Source organism: Aythya marila (genome assembly GCF_965140915.1).
Source record: "Aythya marila genome assembly, chromosome: 15".
Lineage (NCBI taxonomy): Eukaryota > Metazoa > Chordata > Aves > Anseriformes > Anatidae > Aythya > Aythya marila.
In genome coordinates, this window is record NC_139056.1 from 4300713 (window position 1) to 4314513 (window position 13801).

The 13801-nt window shown below is 43.1% G+C and overlaps 2 protein-coding genes across 2 annotated transcripts; one reads left to right on the plus strand and one right to left on the minus strand.

The window, feature by feature from the left end:
• Positions 1–2414: 2414 nt before the first annotated feature.
• Positions 2415–4192, minus strand: TMEM186 (transmembrane protein 186; the record flags this gene model as incomplete). Its single annotated transcript, XM_082772610.1, has 3 exons — positions 2415–3173; positions 3410–3756; positions 4072–4192. 3 exons carry the CDS (start codon positions 4190–4192, stop codon positions 2442–2444), a joined length of 1200 nt encoding a protein of 399 aa, XP_082628736.1. The 3' UTR covers positions 2415–2441.
• On the plus strand, positions 3501–13676 carry PMM2 (phosphomannomutase 2). The gene is made up of 8 exons (XM_082772151.1): positions 3501–3628; positions 3884–3995; positions 4924–5000; positions 5888–5979; positions 6760–6859; positions 7894–7969; positions 9128–9243; positions 11239–13676. The coding sequence occupies exons 1-8, from the start codon at positions 3560–3562 to the stop codon at positions 11341–11343; spliced, it is 747 nt and encodes a 248-aa protein (XP_082628277.1). The 5' UTR covers positions 3501–3559; the 3' UTR covers positions 11344–13676.
• Positions 13677–13801: the final 125 nt, after the last annotated feature.

Consider the following 13801-nt stretch of genomic DNA (forward strand, 5'->3'; position numbering starts at 1 on the left):
TCCACCAAGAGACAGAGGTTTCAATAGGCCTGAGGAAGAAACAGTGAAAATAATTCTCCAGACTTTGCTCTTGGGAAGTTTAGCTTATTTGCCATAATTCCAAATGAAGTAATAGCTAGAAGAGCAGTGTAAGGTGTTACCTTGCTTGTAACAATTCAAAAAAAAAAATCTTACCTGTTAAAAGTGATCAGATTTGATTCTCAGATTTTAATCCTGCTTCTTTTTTTTCTGTGGAGGTTTTGGCAAAGAAGGAATCATGCTAACACCACAGAATGAAACCAACATCCTTGAGGACACATGGTGAGGTGATCAAAGCTCCAAGTTAGGGAGAACACAAACTGCATGTTTCATCTTCAGCTTTAATTCAACATAGCTTTTAGTTGTCTTACCTGTTTTTATGTCAGGTAAAATCAGCCTGGGGGTGGGAAGGAGGTCTGCAAATCCAGTAAGTGGAAGGGTATTTGGCAAGGGCACTGTCCATGTTAAAGCATTCCCAGGTGAGCAAACAAATCAAGTGGTGCTCTAAAGGACTGAGTTCCCAGGCTAAACTGTTATCAGTGGTGTAGTAAACAGAAGGTTGTTGAATTCATGTAGTCTAAGATAATTTTTGGCAACATTTACTGCAGTTTTTTGGAACTTAAGAGTTACAGAATCGCACCATCATCTAGGTTGGAAGAGACCTCCAAGATCATCGAGTCCAACCTCTGACCTAACACTAACAGTCCCCGCTAAACCACATCTCTAAGCTCTACCTCTAAACGTCTTTTAAAGACCTCCAGGGATGGTGACTCCACCACTTCCCTGGGCAGCCCATTCCAATGCCTCACAACCCTTTCAGTAAAGAAGTTCTTCCTAATATCCAACCTAAACCTCCCCGGTGCAACTTTAGCCCATTCCTCCTCGTCCTGTCACCAGGCACATGGGAGAACAGACCAACCCCCACCTCTCTACAGCCTCCTTTAATGTACTTACAAAGAGCGATAAGGTCACCCCTGAGCCTCCTCTTCTCCAGGCTGAACAAGCCCAGCTCCCTCAGCCGCTCCTCGTAGGACTTGTTCTCCAGGCCCCTCACCAGCTTCGTCGCCCTTCTCTGCACCCGCTCAAGCACCTCGATGTCCTTCTTGAAGCGAGGGGCCCAAAACTGAACACAGTACTCAAGGTGCGGCCTCACCAGAGCCGAGTACAGGGGGACAATCACTTCCCTAGCCCTGCTGGCCACACTGTTTCTTATGCAAGCCAGGATGCTGTTGGTTTTCTTGGCCACCTGAGCACACTGCTGGCTCATATTCAGCCATCATATATCAACCATCACTCCCAGGTCCTTCTCTGCCTGGCAGCTCTCCAACCATTCCTCTCCCAGCCTGTAGCTCTGCTTGGGGTTATTGTGCCCCAGGTGCAGGACCCGGCACTTGGCCTTGTTGAACTTCTTGCAGTTGACCTCAGCCCATCGGTGCAGCCTATCCAGATCCTCCTGCAGAGCCTTCCTACCCTCAAGCAGATCGACACACGTACCTAACTTGGTGCCCTCTGCGAACTTACTGAGGGTGCACTCGATCCCCTCATCCAGATCATCGATGAAGATATTAAAGAGGACTGGCCCCAGCACCGAGCCCTGGGGGACTCCACTAGTGACTGGCCTCCAACTGGATTTAACTCCATTAACACGCACAGCAGTGGTGACAGTAGTGATTAAATGTTATACATACAACCTAAAACAAGCATAAATATGAATACATGCAAAGAAGGACAAGTAGCTCCAGATTTCCAGATTATAAAGGTTGCAGTTATTAGGATCTAAATAAAAAATAAAATAAAAAAAAAAAAAACAAAAAAAAAAAACAAGGGATTGATCATACGCTGTCCCTGTAATTCAGAGCATCATAGCTTAGGGACGTTCTTCCCGTATTTCACTGGGGAATAAATGTGTGTTAGAGGCTCCTGAAGTGCTGTCCCAGTCTTTAATTTTACATCAGGACTGAACCATCAGCTCGTCTAGCACAATGCACCCCTGTGCTGCCAAGTTTTGTTCACTTCCCCAAGGATGGACTCACAGCCATTGTCCCTGTGTACTCCTACGAGCTGGTCAATGTATCATTTCTTTAACAATGACTTCAAAATCTGACAGAATTTTTGCAGTATTATATGTATAATTTACTGCTTGTTAACGCGTGAGCTTGTAACTCTTAGAACAACAGTGTGACAGCAATACCGCACACACTCACTGTGAAACAGAAGTGATCTGCTCACACCATGAATGAGCTACAAAGACGTTTAATCCATTGGATTGTTCACTACCATTTCTACTTCCCATGCTGAGCACACTCACCAGCAGACGTCACACAGGAAAATAACACAAGTATGTCAGGTTATCAAAGACTTCGTAGAAGAATAAGCACAAGGAACAACGCAACAAGCAGAATTATCAGGAATTTGTTATTGTATCACTGAAGTTCTCCAAATATTTCCCTGAACTTCTGTCTGTCTACAACCTGGCCGTATTTAGTCGTAAAGTACAAGGTATCTTTGCTGTTATATCGTTTGAACTGGAGAAGTAGCTCCCCTTTGACATCTCCAGCTTCGTCCGAAGTCATCACTGTCTCTATGGGACAGTAAATGTCATTCCGTTTTCCCCAAAATGTCAAGTGGGCCACTTTGACTGTTCTGCCGGATTCACTCAGGTAGATTAATCCAATAATTCGTCTGAAAAAATAGCTCATACCGTACAACATCACGCCAGCGAAGAAAGCAACGCCGGTTGTATACAGGAGCACGGTCTGGGAAGCCTGGCCCTGCAGATAGAGGTAGCAGACGGGAGGCACCACAGCCAGGGTGGTCGCGGTCTGCAGCAGCTTCAGCCTGGACAGCGCCCGGCAGTACTTGATCCCCGGGAACCTGTAGACCACTGTGAACTCCTCCGCTGCCTCCGCTACCGCCGCTTGTCGGACCGCAGCAGCCGGAGCCGCCCCGCACAGCCCGGCCGCTGCCACTCGCCGCGCCTCGGGGCGGGCAGCGACGCCCCCGATCCGCCAGCTCTGCACACACAGCCGGGAGCCAACGACGCGGGGAGGGCGAGCGGCCGCTGCTTCCCCCGTGCTCGCCCGGAGCCCATCCTGGAGGCACCTCCGCAGGGGCAGCGCTGCGCGGCCGCTGCTCCGAACCCGGCAGAGCCCGGCCTGGAAGGAAACGGCCCCGCGGGTCACCGCGAGCCCCCCCGGGCTGTCCCGCACCCGCCCCGGCCGCGCAGCTCAGCCCCCCGCGGGGCGGGCAGGAGGGGGGCTCGCACCCGCACCTCCTGCGGCTGAGGGGGGACAAAAGCTGCCGTGACACGGCCGGGGCCACGCGGCCCCCCCCGGCTCGGCCCCGCCGCCCCGCTCCCCCCTGAGCCGAGCGCTACCCCCTCCCCGCTCACCAGCGCCATGGCACCGCCGCCTGTAGGGGGAGGAGGCGGGGAGGGGAAGGGGAAGGACGAGAAGAGAAGGGAAGGGGCGGAGGGAGGCGGCCGGGGAGCTCCCGGCGGCCCCGTGGCGGATTCGCTTCCTCCTGTCCCTCCCGTGCCGCTATGGCGCCGTCGCAGCGCGCCGCGCTCTGCCTCTTCGATGTGGACGGGACCCTCACGGCGCCGCGGCAGGCGAGTGCCCGGGGCCGGGCTGGGCTGGCGGGGCCGCACCCGCCCCGCTACCGGCGGCGGGCCCCTGGGGCAGGGCGGGCTGGGCCGGGCTGAGCCGGGCTGACTCGGCTCCTTGCCGGCCGCGTTCACTGCCAAAGCCAAAGGCAACACCCGAGAGGCGCCCTCGCTTCTGCTGAAAGCTCTGCGCCGCTGTGCTGGGGTTTAGCGGGCGCTGCAAGGCGCTGACAGACCGAACTGCTTTGTTTTGGCATCTAGAAAATCACGGCTGAGATGGCCGAGTTCCTGCAGAGGCTGCGCCAGAAGGTGAAAGTCGGGGTCGTGGGAGGCTCGGATTTCGAGAAGATCAAGGAGCAGCTCGGCGAGGACGGTGAGGACGGGTGGGGGCTGACGCAATGTGGTGCCCGGGGTTGCTCAGAAGGAAGTCCTGAAGGTGAAATGCTAACCCTGCTCGTCTTCCTCCTTCCTGGCTGTAAACCTTTCCTTTAACACACGTTGCACGCGGTTTATGAGCAGCTGTTGACAGGCATTTACAGCCTGCAGGCAGTGTCTGTGTCCTGCAGGCATTCCCGTATGTTCCTAAGGGATCGCTAGGAACAGTGAAACCCCGACCCCGTGACAGTGCCTGGAAGGCACCCACCTCGCTGGTGCCTTGAGATGTAACTCCGCGTTGCACACACGTGTGTGGGCTCCTCCGTCCTAGCTCGTCCCTGGAGGACCTGATGTCGTTAGCAGTGGGGTTACTGTGCAGAGATAAATGCTTGCGTTGGTCTTTGGAGAGACTCCTGAATGGTCTTTACTTAACTGACACCACTGATGCCTGTGATGCCTGCGTAAGTCAGAATTCGTTTGGTGTAGGAGTGGTCCCCAGCAAGCCATCTCCTTTTGCATTGCATGCTGGATTCTCACAACTCTGTCATCTCCTGTAGGTTGGTACCACTGAGAAAACAGACCTAAAACAGTAGTATTTTATTTGTTGTCTGTCCCGGCTGCGTGCCGAGTTTTTGCAGTATTTGACATATTCAGCCCCTTGCATTTAATGCAAATGAACGTACTTGCAGGAGAAGAAGAGACTTTAAGCAAAAACAGAAATAACATGACTGAAAGACTTTAATGTGATTTGAGGCGCATGCTAATCTTGGAGAGAAATCAGTGGTTTTAATCTTGTGCTTGATGTTATGCTGCTGAGTCCTTCATGCCTTATAATCTATGTTTGCTGCATTTTAACCTATGTAAGACAATTCTACGTGAAGAACATAGGGGAAATTATAAGTTACTACGTTTTTGTTTGGTTGTAGTGGTTGAAAAATTTGACTACGTGTTTCCAGAAAATGGTCTTGTAGCATACAAAGATGGGAAATTCTTCAGCAAGCAGGTAAGTGCGAAATTTCCAGTAAGGGGAAATTTTCTAAACAGGATTTTGCTTTCTTGCTACAGTGCAGTCTTCTATAATCACCCTCATTAAGCCAAAATTTCTGCTATTTCTGTATGTTACTTCTGTAGCAGATCTGTTTGCTCTCTGGTATTCTCAAAAGCACATCTGGAGCCTGGAACATCCAACCGGATAAGAACAGTTAAAACCCTGGAACAGCATTTCCCTCAGCTCAGCTATAGGACACATGGCCAGGCCTCTGCCCCTGGAGTTCCTATGGAAGCTGGCACTTCCTAGCCTAGGCTGTTAGGCCTTAGGGTTTAGAAAGTTTCTTTTAACTCTAATGTAGGTACATTTTAGTATTCAGAGCATACATTCTGATACACTGTATATGCTAGAAGGCATTCTAAAGGAATAAACAACTGTTTCTAGATACTTTAGTCACATACCTTGTTTCAACAAGTAATAGTGATGAAACATTTAAGAGATCCTGGCTGAAATCGCTGACTTGGAGAGGTGGTTTCCAGTTTATTGCAGTCACGATCTCCATTCTTCATGCATGGCTACAGCAGCCATTAACTGCAGTTGGCTTTCTAGGTTTGCTCTCTTTGGCAATGTTTCCTTGTAAAGCAGGTACTAGTAGGGAGCATATTAAACGAGCGTTTGTTTTTATGGTTAAAAAAACAAAGCAAAACAAAGTAAGCAAAAAGAAAAATGGGATCCTTAAGTTAGTACCATGAGTGCCTCACTTGAGACTTATTTATTGAAGGAATATTTCTTTGTGGTATTAGCCATATCTGATTATCTAATATCTGTGTTTTCTGTGTGATTCATTTTTGGAATCTCATATTCTGGACCTTCGGTTAAATGGTATTTATTTATTTTGTTAGAACATTCAGGGTCACCTGGGTGAGGACATACTTCAAGATCTAATCAACTACTGCCTGAGTTATATTGCAAAGATAAAACTGCCAAAGAAAAGGTATGTGCATACACACATCTCGGGATCACCATGTTCTCCATGTTATAGTGTTGAGCATCGGGATGTAAAGCAGACTTCTCATTAAAAAAATGAGTAATTTGTGGTTTAGGAACACTGTAGACATGAAACAGAGATCGATTCATGCATACAGAGACAAGCTCCCAAGTGGAGCAGGTGAAAATGATTGAAAAGGCTGGAAAAAAATCTACAGAATTTGAAATACCAATTGATCGCTCATTTGAGAGGGAAGGAAGTTCAATTTTTGAGTAGGAGTATTCCTTGATAAGTCTGGACTTCAGCAGCATAATGCTTTCCAGAGATGAGAGGTATGAATTAAGATCAATTCTGTGTGTTTGCGGGGGTGCAGCTGCTCGAGTCAGTAATGTTTACCATATGTGAAGCTAGCTAGAAACTCTGCCAAGATTCTTTTTTGCTGTTTCACCTAAAAGATGCCAGGCTGGTGTGCTAGTGGCTGAGCGTCTGGTTGGCAGGATGCTCCAGTCACATTTTTAAAACAAATCATGCCTTTAAAAGTTAGTAGTGATGATTTAGTAGTTGCTAGATTCAAATAAAAGTCCGAAAGATTCCCTCATGCCAGTAATGCTGGGTCCTGTATTTATTTTATGCATACAATGAGAACCTGAAGGAGACAGGCTCTCACTGAGCCCCACTGTTCTGATTCCCACTGTTCTTAGAAATAAATGGAACCTCATCATGATACTCAGTGTTTTGAACAATTTTTCATCTATTTTCTATCTTGTTAATCACTTCTTTTTCCAGGGGCACTTTTATTGAATTCCGTAACGGGATGTTGAATGTGTCCCCCATTGGAAGAAGCTGCAGCCAGGAAGAACGAATTGAGTTCTATGAACTTGATAAGGTGAGGTACAACTCTTGAAAAATATCCAACTCTTCTGGAAGAGGCAGTTATAGCCAGGTTATGATTAAAAAAAAAAAAAAAAAAAACTTCTATACTTTGTCCAGTATTTCATTTTTTCATTTTAATTTTTTCAGTGTGTTTTTAACTAATTTCCTTCTCCAGACTTCAGAAAATATATACAGTAGTTAGTTTTTTGTTGCAATAGTTAACTGAGATGACTTACAGAAGAGGTGGGCTTGGCTCATGTTTCTTTTAACCCTATGTCCAGGGTACTGAATATCCTACCTCCACATACGTGTTCCTGAAAAACCCTGTCATAGACAAAACTGTACTTAACTGCAGCACTCTGTAGTATATGCAGCCTCCATCCACTCAAGTCAATAAAACTATTCCTTTTCTCCTTTTCTTCTCAACTCTCCAAGCCTTTTAAAGCAGAACTTAAAAATCAAGATCAAACTATGTGCTCTCATTTATTTTCCTTTGTACACAGCTAAATGTGGGAGGTCAAAATGAATCTGAGCCATGGTATCAGAGTTCTGTTCCCTGATACACCGTAACAACTGCTTCTGATGTGATACAAAAACTGAAATCTACCTCCTTAAAAGCAGTGATTGCCTGTGACTGGGTTAACAGAGCCCGAGGCATTCTGAAAATACCCTTTTGAAATACACGGTGTCAGAAGATTAGCACCATTCTCCCTGTGCCTGTCACCCCATCTGCAAAACTGAACTCTGCTGGGAGATGAGGCATACCTCCTTAGCATCCTAAGATTTTCAGATAAAAATGCAAATATCACAGCATGTATGTCAAGTTTTGCTCTTATTTTATACAAGCTGGTAACAGATTAAAATGGAAATACTCTCAGCACGCTTTCAGTAATAACAGAATGTAGCTCTGTCACACTAGTCCTGATACCCGGAGCTTTGGGTATTTTGAGGGTGGGTTTGGTTTTTTTTGATTGTCTTTTTATTCCTGAGTTAACACGACACATAGCTGATGTTTTTTTTCCCCTCCCCCTTTTTTTTTTTAAACAGAAGGAACATATAAGAGAGAAATTTGTAGCTGATTTACGAAGAGAATTTGCAGGAAAAGGCCTCACATTTTCTATAGGTATCACATTTGAAATAATTTAATTGAAAACCATTTCATTTAAATTTCATTTAAAACAAATCACATCCCCTCACTGCATGCAGTACAGCTTTTTTTTACTTTTAGGTTTTCATTTGGTGCATTTTAAGTGAAACCAACAAAGAACGTCATTGCCTGTCATCAATTTGTTATCTTTCAATGTTAGTTGTGTAACAGATTCTGCTCATTTTTAAATGCGTTGCTCATCAATTTTGATCAGAAATACATCGGTACTATTTCAGTAGTCCGTGGTTCTTTAGTTCTATAGCTGCGTTGAGTGGGAGGAAGGAGAGGAAAAAAATCCAAAAGCAAGTGCAAACAAAAAAAAAAAAAAGTGATAATAAGGTGGACTTAATTTTCCTATATTTCTTCTTTTTTCCCTTTCCCCCCTACTATATTACAAAAATTTTGCCTTTCACTTTTTTAAATCATTTTTTCAAATCAATAAAAGACATATGGGTGACATTATTGATATAGTGTTAAATCACTAATGCAGAAGTGAACTGCTCTCCTAAAGCATGCTGTAAATACCTTTTTGACACTCACTTCAATGGGGAAATACGCTTATATATTGATAAAGTCCATAGATTTGGAACTGGGACATTTTGTCCTAGTCCTTGACATTGCAAAAAGAAAATCTAAGATCTAATCTCAGTGCAGCATTGGTAGTAGTAAAGTAAAAAATGTTGCCCTGATAGTCAGTGACCTGTTAGGTTGAGTTCCTCCTTTTCCTATTTTGAAAGCCTTAAAAAGCTTTTGCACAGAGACAGAAAAATCTCAGTATGAAGCAATCTCTCTGATTCGGACACTGAACACATTTATTTCTCAGTAGTTACAAGATGAAGACACTGTATGGTAAGCAATGGCTGTATTTAGTCATGTGGTTTCCTTCCAAAAGTCAAAAGATTAAATGTAACTTTAAAATAATTAAAAAAGAAAAACTCAGTTTGTTCTAGAGAAGTCAATGGTGTTTGAGAAGTTGCCAAGACTTCTATAAAATACTTTATGAAAATTCCAGGGTCTCGTAGCATTTCTGTAAAGTTTCTTCTACTAAAAATGTTATTCAGTTTTGTTCTTCCTCACTGTCTCCTAACAACTGTGTTCTTATAATAAAGATTGCTTGGTTCATGTCTATCCTAGGAGGCCAGATAAGCTTCGATGTGTTCCCAGATGGCTGGGATAAGAGGTACTGCTTAGGAATCATCGCCAAAGACGGATACGAGACAATTTATTTCTTTGGAGATAAGACTATGCCAGTGAGTATATTGTTTTGTATATGCATTTCAGAGAAGCTATTTTAAACTGCAAGGACTGTAGGTTCTAATCACTTGCCTTACGCCTGACAAGAACTGAATTCAGAATATGTATGTAAACGTGGGCCTGTGCTTAACTGGCTGCGCAGTACTGGTCAGCATAATGCTGGGAGATAGCTACGAGCATAGATTTTTCATGTTTTCTGAAGTGAGCAGAGTGTGCTTAACAGAGTTAGTACTGGAATATGTTTTTAAATTGTGCTTCTGTAATTACATTAGAAAGCACAGATGACTTGACCATTGAAAACTGATACTCCTATTTGATTGCTGTAGATGGATGTTTTTTCTTGGCTGGTGATTATTGAACATTTATTTTCCATTTAATTTCATATGGTATCTTTGCTAACCACTTTATCAGTCCCCTGTTGAGAAACTGAACTTGCATCTAATCCCTGAGAGAGGTACACAATAGGCTGTTTCACAGGCTTTTGAAAATACTGGGCAGAGAACTGACTAGATATAGCAAAGGGTGGTAGCAAGCACAAGGACTTGGATGAAATTCAGGCTGCCTGCACATGGCCAAAGGATGGTGTCAGGCTAAGCTGCACAAGAAAAGGATTAGTTCTGTACGAACTTACAATTTTATAAGTTACAAAGAATGTCATAGTTTTATAAAGTTAGAAAAGCCAAGTTTTCATAAGTAAAATACAGGCTTTGTATTAAGTCGTCCCGCCCCACTTGACACCAGCTGCAAAAGTAATCAGCTTTCCCTCTGGTGTAGGGTTTAAAATCAGCTGCCCCTAAGCTCTATAATTGCCAGTGCAGCATTTTCAGTTGTGAAGTAGCAGGAGTTGCTGTTTTCTCACTATGCAGCAGTGTGGCAAGCAATGTACAAAAATTAGATACCGCTTCCGGTAGCATGAAGCTGCTGCTCTCGGGGATCTCTGCTCACGCAGGTGGTAGCACCTTTGGCAGCACCTCAGCCAGCTGTGAAAGAGCCTTCCGTCACTCTCCTGTGACTAGAAGCCAGTTACAAATGCCACATCAGAGCAGTAGCTAGCAAGGCCAAGCTGCTGCAGTAGCAAAGGATCAACAATGTTAACAGTCATGTAGCTAAAAAGGAACTAAAGCAAGCTGGAAGGAAGAGGATAATGCAAGTAAGTTATAAATATCTGTTCTGGAACAAGCTTTACACCTGGATAAGTAAACAATTTTAAAACAATTTTTAAAAGTTGATACTGGTTTGCTATACAAAACTAAAACCCTGGCTAAACTTAGACTGCGAGTTCTACTCTTTCACTGCCAACTCTAATGTGTGGATAAGGAAGTTCTCATGCAGGTGTTTGTGATGTTCTGCAGAAGTTTCAGCACAGCAGTGGTATAAACATGTTATGCAAAAAAAAAAAAAAAATAACAAAATGGTGGTTTGCAGTTTGTTTTTAAAGCTTTCTGGAAGATGATATCTCAGGTAAGACTTCTGGCCCTCAATTTACAAGAATGGCCATCTCTTTTGGAAATTGACCTGAAGGGATCTTCTTTTTTGTTGTTTGAAACCTCAAATAAAATTTTCCTGCAAATTGTTTAGTTATGCTACTTGCTCTTATGTTTCCAAAAAGAAATCGGGCTACTGCTGAGTGCTTGCTAAGTTAGGCAAGACTGATTCTTTCATCAGCATCCTCTCCCCAGTAACCGGTTCCAAATGTAGCGGCCCCTGCAGAGCTAGCAGGATCAGAGTACTGCAGCAGTAACCTGACTGCTTTAGTACCAGGCACTAGTTAAATCAGACCTACATTTCAGTTTGATTAACGTTTCAGTTTGTTTAAGGTAGCTATTTTAAAGGTGTCCTCATTGTCATTCATTAGCAAAGCTTTTAAGTCGGCATGTGATTCAGTCTTTTCAGCATTGTCTTTATATGCTCCTGTTCCACCCTAAGGCTGTGTATATGTTAAGCTAAGTAATGTTAAAAACTCTTCTACTTTTTTCCTTTTCTCTTTTCAGGGAGGGAATGACTATGAAATTTTCACAGACTCCAGGACACAAGGCCACAGTGTCACATCCCCACAGGATACAAGAAGAATCTGTGAAGAGCTATTTTTTAAGTAAAAGACTTTCTTTTAGACTTCATGCTTACAAAACGGTTAAGACAGCTTAATAACTCAAAACATCTTAATTTTATAATATGTTTTTCACAACTGGTCATAAATAACAAGTGCTTTGCAGGTCCAAAGGGAAGTGTTTTAACTGAAGCGAACCTTTCCAACCTGTTAGAGTACAGTACAGCTCATTTAGGACCATCCTTTCATGGTTTCCATTGGAAAAAATACTTTTTGGTTAGTTGTGATTTTATTCTTTTTATTTGATTTTGTTCCAGTTAGGCCAAAAGGGTTTATTGTGTCTCATGTGTTTTCCTGTGAAGTGTTACTTTGGGAACGGTAACTAATTTCATTTAAACAACTCGGTATTTCTGGTAAGAGTAACGTGCACCTACACTAGCATCAGCACAGTCTCCACAGGCATGGACCAACTACTAGCTTGGACTGCAAGCGAGGACACTATGCTTAGGAATAGCAGAAATTGACTCTTTGCTGCTTTTGTGCTTAATGTTACAGGAGTCTAAGACATGAAAAGATGATAAACCTTTATGTTAATGCATTGTCTGACATACTCTTGGCAGTATAAAATGCTTTATACATCTGTGCAGGGGGAAAGGAAGAACCGTGGCGTTCTATTTTTCATCACTTTGGTTTAAAAAAAAAAAAAAAAAAAAGGGAAAAAACTAAAAATCCTTAGCTAATTAATTACACTTTCACTCCGTCCCCTCTCCCAAAGTAATCTGTCTGGTGTCAATTAATAGCCTTAAAATTAGCCCATAAGGCATTATACCTAGTTTTGTCTTTAAAGCTGCTATTCAAGAAAACAAACGTTTTGATTTATTTTTAAATATTTCCTTGTGCTATGAAAACATGAATTATAAGACACTTAGGATTTTCTTGTTTAAAACTGGACAATGAGTAAAAGATAGGCTTGGGTTTTTTTTTCTGGGGCTGGAAAGGCAGAACTGAGCCAGAAGTCTCTGACCTCATACATATTCTGGTCAGACGGCGTGCTGAGTCTACTCCCACGGGACTAGCCGGGGCTAGTTACCTCCTCAGGACAGCAGCTTGCCGTACCAAGGCACAGCATGGTTAACGGTACCTATACTTTTTGCAGATGTTTTTAATTCTGCAGTAGAGAGAAAAAAAACACAATTATCACTAAAGCAACTTGAGCACAGTAGCAAAATACAGTTTTCTCACTAATTACATTTCTGATTTTCCTGGGAGACTTTATGAGTAGATGAGATTTTTAGTGCTACGATAAAATAAATGACATATAAGATGTTTCAATTAAAATTCAAATTGAAGTATGACAATCAGTGTAACTGTTAATACCACTTTTCTCATCTGGAATTAGGAAAGTAATCTCTTGTGTGAACAGTTTGATTTAGAAAAGGAGAATAAAAATCTTTTTATCATGGAAAAAAATTAACAATTTGTCATTTTGGCAAATAAAATATTTTAAGCAGATCTGTTGTATATTGCTTGTCTGTACAATTAAATGACTAAATCAGATCCTTTGCATGTCAGGTTTGCATGATACTGAACAGTTAAAAAAAAAAAGTGTACAAAATAAAATCCCCACAGGGATGAGAAAGGGAATGTGTGATGCCCTCCTCAGAAAACACCTAGCCTTCTAACACACTTTTCACATGCATACTTCCCTAGGGTAATTCAGCCTCAACCATTTTAATGGAAGCAGATGCTGGACCAGACCTAGTTGTAGTGCAAGAAGAGACTTAAAAGAGGACCAGAGTCTATTTGCTGCTTTGTATGTACCCAACTGTGATGCAATTAATTATTGGGTCACTTCACCGTTGTTCCTTATAGTAGCAAAAACCTGTGCAAAACACTGTGCAGGACCAACACCATCTTTGTTTTCTACCTCAATTATGATCGTCTGTGTGCACATGCCCTCATAGCAGTTACCTTGCTAGTCCTGTGCAGCCATTGCCAGTAGGTAAGGTTACTTACCTACCAATCTATCACTCAGGAGGAGGAAAAAAAAAATCCATAGTCCCTTGCTTCTAGTGTGCTTTCTCTAGTGTGAGCTTATAGCACTAGGACATGCACAATCCCTCCCACTTTTGGCAGCAGCTTCTTGGGTCCCAGCCCCTGAAAGCTGTCTAAAGCTTTGCTGCAGCATTTTTGGCTGCTGACTGCTTTGTTTTGGGAGCACCTTCTGCAGTGTTCTAGCCTTGATCCCCCAGGGTTCAGTCAATGCAGCCAGGCTCTAATGTATGCTAATACAAATAATAGCTAATATTAAATACTATATAAAGATGTATTTGCAGAAATAGTAGTGTATATTATAGGATAATAGATTACACAGCCAGAAAACTTGCTAACTTCCTCCCTAACGCTTCTGGTAACACACCTGATCATACCAGTCTGCATGTGCTGGCACCTCCTCTGTCTTTAATGCTAATTGTCCTCAATACAGATTAAGCAGAGAGCAGACTGAA

What these genes read in the sequence shown, in the direction of transcription:
- PMM2 (XM_082772151.1), top strand. Translation starts at nt 3,560, where the DNA reads ATGGCGCCGTCGCAGCGCGCCGCGCTCTGCCTCTTCGATGTGGACGGG. An exon ending in AGTTCTATGAACTTGATAAG is followed by an intron (nt 6,860 to 7,893) that starts GTGAGGTACAAC and finishes TTTTTTAAACAG; the next exon opens with AAGGAACATATAAGAGAGAA. An exon ending in AGGCCTCACATTTTCTATAG is followed by an intron (nt 7,970 to 9,127) that starts GTATCACATTTG and finishes TGTCTATCCTAG; the next exon opens with GAGGCCAGATAAGCTTCGAT.